Consider the following 9,178-nt stretch of genomic DNA (forward strand, 5'->3'; position numbering starts at 1 on the left):
ACTGGCCCGGATGGCCTCCTCTTGGTGCAAATTTGTACTCATGCACAGTTGTATCAAGTGTTGCTGGCTGAATGGCCCCAAACCACTATGGACAGCTGTGAAAAAGCATTGGAATCAAAGATGCGATTTGTTGCTGCTATAAAATTACCCTTTTATTTTCTTTTCTCTTTAAAATAAGAAACTAATGCTAAAAAAAGTGAAAGTAAAAATGAAGACACACCTCTACATTTTTAAGTTTATAGTCACACGATTTTTAATAAACCAGATTCTTCCCAAACATTTCCTTTTAACATAGCATGTGTAGGTGAAAAAAAAAAAACATTCAAATTGATAGAAATGCATGTCAATAACTATGAATGTAGAAGAATTTGTCTTTTTTGTCCCTCTTCAATGTTGGTAAACTATCCTTGCTCTTCCTAATATTTAACAGGCATTTTCCTTCAATGTCTGAGTACCACAGGGTACTTTTGAAGTTGTAAAGACTGTGCAGAAAACACAATTAACCCTTAGTTGCGGTTTTCACCTCAGTCTTTCATAGAGCTTCTTAACTTGGTCCTAAAATAAAGGAAATCAGAACAAGCAGTGCACTTAAAATAATTTCCGGTTGCTGCCTGTTAGTTATGGGACCTCAACATTATCAGATGTTACATACTTTTTAGGATCAAGGCACACAAGGCCATGTGCATATGGAAAATTGCAATCAACAAACCAATTATGCATCAAAATGAGCTGATTTTTTCCCAACTAATCCATCCGATTAAACATTTTTAAAGGCTAAAGTGCACTCTAGCCCAAGTGGGTGATTGACAAAGTAAGCAGAATCACAGCTTTAGCACCACAGGGTATCTATTACATGAGAACTTTCTTCTGGCGCCAGGAGGTATTAAAAAGAGTTTGCTGGGCTATTCCACAGGGATGGGTGGTGAAAATGAGGGATACCTGAGCAATGCAGGCCACATTAGTGATCCCAAGGAAGTAATGAGCCTGAACAATTAATAATGACTCCCATCCTTGGGGAAATGTTTTTGGAGGAGGAGGTGGATTTGGACTTCTAAACATTGAAACCCACTCATGCATTTAGGCATGGGAATGTTGTCTCTTAATGCTCTCTCATAATGACTTATAAAGCAGCTATAATTAGATCATTGCTGCTTTCTCCTTGTGCAGTGCTTTTTTTATCAGCCTCAAAATTCAAAAACGTTTCTCTGTGCTTTCAAGAACTCGTAGAGGATCTTAATGTAATTAAAATGATCAGTTTGATTTGGGTATTGGTAAATAATTGACATTCACCGACTGTTTTTCTAGAGCTTACAGTACATTAAAAAATATAAAACTTAAATGTACGGTATGAGTTCATTTACATTTTAGCACAGGTCAAAGCAGTTATTCTTCTGGATCGGCTGTTTGAATATATGGCTAATAATTAACAGAGGATTGTGTTATGCAGACAGGCTAAAGGAACCAAATCTCTTCAATCTAGAACAAAGGCGACCAAGAGAATACAAGAGAGTACAACAATAAAGAAGAAAGACAAATGGTTAAAATTATTAACTTACAGGGATTTTTTAGAGGACAGAACAGGAAACACTATTTTACACTTCTTGTGTTCTCTAGCTGTGGTTCTCTAAAATAAGCTTCTCATCTAGATGGCTGAGGTCAAAACACAGGACTGTTATAAGAAATAGTTAAATTATATTTGAGATTCACTTAAAAACTAAACTACGAAACAAACAACACAGGCCTAGTTTGCAGCACTTCTAATGTTCATATGTTCTTAACACTTACAAAGGAACACAGAAAATATAACCTGAGTTAAATGGCCAGTGGAGTGGTACTATTATTTATTATTATGAGTAGTAGTAGTAGTAGTAGTAGTAGTAGTAGTACATATTATATTTTTCCCACTTTTAAGTGAAAACAAATGTGTTTAGCCTGTTAAAAAATTATTGCTTTATAAGCACCGTATATACAAGACATAAATTTTCTATATATTTATATGTTTGCACCTGAAAATCTCAGCAGGTGTGAGCCTGGCCAGTACCTGGATGGGAGACTCCTGGGAAAGCTAAGGTTGCTACAGGATGAGGTGTTAGTGGGGCCACTAGGGGGTGCTTACCTTGTGATCTGTGTGGGTCCTAATGCACCAGTATAGTGATGGGGATACTATACTGTAAAGATTCCTTTAGATAAGACATAAAACTGAAGGCCTGACTCTCTGTGGTCATTAAAAACCCAGAGCAAAACTAAGGGTGTTACCCCATTGTCCTGGCTAAAATCCCACTTGGCCTTAATCAGTCATGGCCTCCTGATAATCCCCATCTCTAAACTGGCTTCATCACCCTGTTCTCCTCCCCACTGAGAGCTGGTGTGTGGGGAGCGTACTGGTGCACTAAGGCTGCTGTCACATCATCCAGGTGGGGCTGCAATGTCAGGTCACATTGTTGATCCTCATACTAGGACTCACTCATTGTCTTTTCTGAAAGACTACTGTAGGCCACCTGTTCTTCACTGTAATTTCAAGTTCCAGTTGTGTTTGAATATCCCTTGGAATCCTGAATTCAAACTTGCTTGCTTTTTCAAATTGCTAATAAAAAAACAATGTCATGTATCTCTTCTCTAAATTGTACAGTAGCTCTGGGAAAGTAACGCCTCCTTCACAATAATGATTGATAAATAACATGTTAATTAAGCATTAATAACTACATTTAGCATTGTTGCCTCACAACTTGGGTTTGATTGTGGTTGGGGCTATCTGTCTGTGCACGCTCCAGAAGAGCCTTTTCCCTAACAGAGTGTTTTCAAAAAGTGTATGGGGAGGATATCACAGAGAAGTCATGGCACGCACGATTCTAATACAATTCCCTCGGGATTGTGACAGGTGTGCTCAGTTACCCGACTTGAAATACAGTACATGGAATTTTTGAGTCCCAAAAATCTGTTTTATTATTTGGGATATGTACAGTATCCATGCAGGCAGTCCATCCACTTCCTAACCCCTTCATCCAAGTCAGAGGAGCAAGGGAGTCAGGGTCTACCCTGGCAAGCAACAGATGAAGGTGGAATACTTGCAGGGCACACACAGCTACGGACACACACACTCACACCAGAGCCAGTTTTCCCAGAAGCTAATTAACCTACAGTACTAGTACTCTACTGTATGTCTTTGGATGGGGGCAGCATACTAGGTGATGCAGTGGTTAGCATTGGGACCCTGGGTTCAAATCCATACCTGGGGTGCTATCGTCTCTGAGTTTGTGTGTTCTGTAGTCACGTGCATTGCTTCCTTGTGCTTCAGCTTCCTCCCATAGTCCAAAGGAATACTAGCAGGTTAATTGGCTTTGAGGACATTGGCCCTAGTGCAGCTGTGTCTGTGGGTGCCCTGTTATGGACTGGTTTCCTGTCCAGGGCGTGTCCTGCCTTGCGGCCTTTGCCTGCTACAGTAGGTTAGGCTCCAGCTCCCCTGCGACCCTGCATGAGATGAAGGAGGAAGAAAGTAGATGGACGTCTTTGGATTATGGGAGAAAACCACAACACCTGAAGAAAAAATACAAGAACCACACAGACGGCATTTCAGAATGTCCGGAATTGAACCCAGTTCCCTGCAGCGGTGTTGACTACTGCGCCAGCGTGACGTCCGCATGTACAGTCCTCAATCGTAATCGTTGTTTAATAATCTGTGCCTTTTTCTAAAAAAAAAAAGAGAGACATTTCCGAAGATTAGCGGTGAATCGCCTTGAGGCCAGACCGGAGATAAAACGACACAAAACTGCAAGTCCGATGAAAGCAGCCGCAGTTAAAAAGTAATTCCCTTAATTAAGGCTGTCGGCACCAATCTGAGATCCTCACCGTTAAGCACAAGTGTAACGAGTTGAGATACAGTAGCGCGTTTTATAACGTAAACTTTGGTACAACCTGTCGGTAACAGCGATCCGGCAGGTGTTTTACAGACGCACTGTAGTCTGCGCGTATTTTTTTTTACACGCGTTTGCGTGCTTGATTTCTGAGTACTTTAACACACAAGGATTTGATCTCTATTGTACGCGTCCCTGAATTGAACACACTATAACCCCATCTCATGTGACGTTCAAACTTCTTGTGAGCCACTGGTCTACAAATGCTTAAAATATCATACTTAAAACTAAAAGGCAAACTCTACTTATTTTTTTCCAATAAAAAGTTGAAACATTGTAATATACTGTATATAACAACAGATAAAGGGCGGACAATTTCAGTTTACAGTACATGTAAAAAAATCATAAATCTACAGGGCTTTCATGGTGTTGTCTACTTCATCCACATGCTAAACCATTATAAAAGTTGCTGTTAGAAGTAACGGCAGTAGTTCATTTTGTGAAATAGCGCATATACAGAAATACATAACGTCATTATACTTTTTGCTGTAGCGCATTGACATAATAGTTTATTAACTCTTTCCACATTCGCCTTAGTTTTTTGTTATACTGTAGAGGGAAAACAGCACTATTACCTCAACCTAAAGCTATCAATAAAGGTTGCAGAAGAAGCTATACCATTATGCAAACACAAATAATTATAACTACCTTATAATTTATGAGGTTTATATTAAGGCGGTGGGAGTTTCAAGCCAACAGACACCGCGGAGTGACTTTCACTGAATGAGAAACTGAGTTCCCAGTATCGAAATAGTTAAGTTTGGAGTGGGTTCCCAAGTTGAAGGTACTGTATGCCTTGGAATATACCATAATGAAACAGAAACTAAAATGATGATGTGTTTTAAATATTCATGTTTTGAATATTGTATTTGAATATCGAAAACGTACAAAGGGTAATATACAATATTATATAGGCATGTTAAATTATTTCAGGAAGATTCGGCGTTTTAAAAAAAGTTATTTTGAACTACTGTACTTGCGCTTGATCTTAATGGTTCGGTCTGTGGAATTAAAATAAATGGTGCTGTCAAAACCAGATAAGTGTAGTTATCAAAGTTCAGAAAGAGGTCTTCCAAGGAAAGGTTCCTTCATCTATGGTCTGTTTCAAGCATACAGTATATACTTAAAAGAGTGAGATCATTTCTCTCCGGCATTTGACCACCACAGAGCTAGTGCAATGTCTACTGGCTCAGTCAGTGATACTGAGGACATTCAAGAGTTGGTTATTCATGGATTGGATCTTCACTACAGGAGCTCCGGACGGGATGGGTCTGCTAAAGATTTGTACAATTCCGCAGAAAATTCGGAAAACGAGTCCGGTACAGACTGCGGCAACAGCGCCATGAAGAAAAAACGGGGCAGACTGGGACCCGGTAAAAGCCAGATTTCCAAAAGCCACAAGGATTGTAAGCAGTCTCAGAGAAACGCAGCCAATGCGAGGGAGAGAGCGAGGATGCGGGTGCTCAGCAAAGCCTTTTCACGGTTGAAAACCAGTCTGCCCTGGGTACCACCAGACACAAAACTCTCTAAACTGGACACGCTTCGACTGGCCTCAAGCTACATCGCACATCTCAGACAGCTCCTGCAAGAAGACAGGTATGAGAACAGCTTCGTGCATCCTGTAAGCTTGGTAAGATGCTCCTTTTATTATTATTATTATTATTATTATTATTATTATTATTATTATTATTATTATTATTATTATTATTATTATTATTAAACTTTAGTTAATTTAATGTTGTGATTGTCTTTATTCTCCGTCATACAGTATTATGATGTTAAGCTGGTAATGCATAGTTGCACTTTTAAAAGTGCGCTTTGTTTAGAAAGTTATTCCACATCTATTAAAAAAAAAGACAAAAGTGCAATACACGAACAGGGTCATATCATTCACAATGATTTGTGTTTCTTTTAACAGACGTGGCCATTTGTGGTCTCGGGGAGACCAGACTCGGACTCGAAAGATGTTCCCCCTGTATCCAGACTGTGTGGGGCTACGGCATAGAGAATCTTCACTGTTTCCTTGTGATGTTCGAGGTTATATTTGCAGACTTTTATCTGGCTGAACAATAGCACTAACGGTTAATCTTTTATTATTACTTTCTGGAGCACTTACTTTGAAGTTTCTTGTAAGACATTAAAGTTTATGCACTGTGGAACGTCTTCGTCATTAACAATAAATCTGAAGATTAGAATCTAGGATTGTCTTCTTCAAAGAAGTTATGAGATGGAGCAACAGCTGGACTTTTTTAAAGTGACTAAAATTGTAGCAATGTTTTAACAATAATTTTATTGTAAAAAAAGCTTTTTTGTTTTACTCCAATGTACAGTAGTATTACATGTTTGAGTACTGAAAATCTATATAATTCTACTTAAATATAATGTACTGTATATAATTATATGCATTCTATGTTGCATTGGGGAGTGAGATTTGTGTGTAATGTAAGGGGTTGATTAGGGGAGATATCACCCTGCTTGTACACACATTATACCTTTATCATTTATTTTCTATCTGGAGGGTATGCAGATATGATATATGCTGTGTGTAATTTAACAAATTACTTCTGCTATAACTTTCCTGTTTTGTGTTTTTGTTGGCTGTTTTCTTTTCCTAGCAAAATGAAGTCCTGTCAGCACTTTATGAAGCACTCAAAGTTACGACTGCATCTGTAATTTTGATTGAATGTACAGTAATTACACAATGTCAGTTTTCTGCATTTACAGTAATATGCAGGTTGCCTACAAGCAAACCCAAAGCTTAAACGTTTCTCTGTGTGATGCTGGATAAATTAGATTGGCGGATATTTGGTGGATACGTCAGGGTAAGGGTGTCGTTGTGCTTCAGTTAGTGTAGGGGTCTCCAACTCTGGTGATGGAGAGCTGCAGTATCTTCTGGTTTTTATTCCAGTCAAGCTTTGAATGAAATTGATCAGTTACAATACCTAGTTACAGTAGGTGCTTTACATGACTCTGTTTATGAACCTTTAAATGAGCAGTACTGTGGTTCTCCAGTACCAGGGCTGCAGACCCCTGAGTTAATATACTGTAAGGTGTTGTTAGACGTGCTCAGTTTGTTGAGTCCTGAGTGAAACAAAGTAAACTTTGATTGATCAAAATGCACTTGGTTAACAATCTACAGTATAGCATTTTGTTTGCCCAAATCCAGTCATTGGTATTAGATTTTCAGAGATTTCTAAACTTCACTGGCTGGAAATCACTTTTCAAAATATCATGTTAATAAAACCTACCCTTCCCCATTTCAGACTGCCATAGAAAAATCCTTGCAATATCATAGTCAGCCCCAAACGCAACTGTTTTAAGAGCTGTTGATTTATTTTAATAAATCATTTTAAAAAATGGGCCACCGTCTGAAAACCTTTGCTATTTTGATAGTTTCATATTAGATAAATTCTGCACACAATATTGAAACAAAACTACTGTACTTTAACTAAGGAAGTTTTAATGTTCTCGTTCTTCTGGGGTTGTGCCATAGTTCCAGATATTCCCAAGGTGAAGGGTCTAAAGCAATTAAAAATACTTCAGTTTTCTTTTCAACAAGACATTGGAACAAGGCAGCTGTTAAACAGTTCAGCCCCCACAGTACTGTCTCCAGGGACAGTTCAAGTAGTTTAGATTTTTTAACGGAGACATTTTTTTCTTGTTTGTATTGAAGTACATATGATCCATCTTTTGGTTCATTACAAATTCTAATTATTTTTCACAAATCCTGATTGTATTTTCAATTCCATTTATAAATATATATTTCCTGTATTATTCCACACATTTTTGTTTTTTTGTTTTATTTACTAACACTAATGTAGACTGTAACATCATTCTTTCCCTGTCTTTTTTCCATATGCTTAAAATAAGACATCTGAAAAAATGCATGAGGTATTATGTAATAATATGACCTTTTTACGCCCTCTTCTTTTTTTTTAGAAAAAGCATCGGTATCAAAGATTTCTGAACGTAAACAATAGAATTGGTATTATTTATCTGATTATACAGATTTGGACATCTACTTTCTAAATAGTAAATCATAAGTAAATACATATAAAATATAGTAAAAAGATAAGTCCACATTTCCTTCCACACACATTATTAGGATGTGCTGTAACTCAGTAACCTTTTCGCACAGTATTATTAGTATTTCTGCTATCTGTTAAATGTTGACTGGAAGTAATAAGGCATGATAATTGGGTACCAGAATTACAGTTTACTATAGTAGCATCAATTAAAATCTTATAAAAACTGAGCAAAACACACTGCCTCACTTATCTAGCATTTTATTAAAACTGAAGTATCTACAATACTCAGTCTCCTGTCCTACAAGTTCACATGAACATTTTAAAATTTCAAAAGACCTGGAGCTGGAACAACTACAAATTATTTTGTGGGTGGTTATTTTGATTGTTGACTTCCTTTGTGCATCTTTACATTTATTTACATTATTATGTTTAAAACCACAATATTCAGGATCAGTACAATGGTCAGCACTGCTCTCTCACATCTCTGAGTCCAGAATTGAATGGTAGCCTGTTTGTATGGAGTTTGCATGTTGTCTCCATATTTGTACAGTATGGGTATTTGTTGACTAGTCCCTATGATGAACTAGAGTCCTGTCCAAGGGGAGATGAGTCAAACTGTCAAATGTTGCTCAGTTTAATAATGTGAAATGCAGCTGCCTGTTAACTAATTCCCATTTGCATTTTATTCTTATTCTATGTTCAATTTTATATTTTGCAGCATTTACCAGACTGAATAGTTTTCTATGTAAATAAATAAATCACCTATGAACAGCACATAGTTCATGTAGCTGTTATGTGTTGAATTAGTGTCTCTAAATTGTAGTGAACTCAGTGCTATATGGCCTAAATATGCAGGAGATTACCATATTCATTGCATCTCATGCAGAAAACGCCCAGCTACTTACATTAGTGAGACAGGAAGAAGACCAGCAGACTCTTTCAGGCAACATGTCAGAGCGGTGAGGATCGAAGGATATTCCCCATTGATCTCTTATCTCGCTGCGTCCTGTCACAGGGTTTTTTTCCATTCTTGAAGATGGGTAGCATCTTCCTCGTCCACTCAATGACACACTAATCTCCTTTTAAATCCTTTCCATTCGTTTGCAGATTTTGGCTTTCTCCACCTCTTCTGCTGTTTAAAAGACCTGCTGTAGGTGCTCAACACCTGTTCCCCACTTACTCCCTACCCTTTCTCCTTTGCCTCGTTTCTTTCTCACTTTCTCTCTCTCCTTCACACCT

General features: G+C 37.9%; 1 protein-coding gene across 1 annotated transcript; it reads left to right on the forward strand.

The window, feature by feature from the left end:
• Positions 1–4,933: 4,933 nt before the first annotated feature.
• On the forward strand, positions 4,934–7,272 carry msc (musculin (activated B-cell factor-1)). The gene is made up of 2 exons (XM_088642237.1): positions 4,934–5,541; positions 5,830–7,272. Exons 1-2 carry the CDS (start codon positions 5,089–5,091, stop codon positions 5,914–5,916), a joined length of 540 nt encoding a protein of 179 aa, XP_088498363.1. The 5' UTR covers positions 4,934–5,088; the 3' UTR covers positions 5,917–7,272.
• The last annotated feature ends 1,906 nt before the right edge of the window (positions 7,273–9,178 follow it).

This window comes from Lepisosteus platostomus, chromosome 8, assembly GCF_059453375.1.
Source record: "Lepisosteus platostomus isolate fLepPlt1 chromosome 8, fLepPlt1.hap1, whole genome shotgun sequence".
Taxonomy (NCBI): domain Eukaryota; kingdom Metazoa; phylum Chordata; class Actinopteri; order Semionotiformes; family Lepisosteidae; genus Lepisosteus; species Lepisosteus platostomus.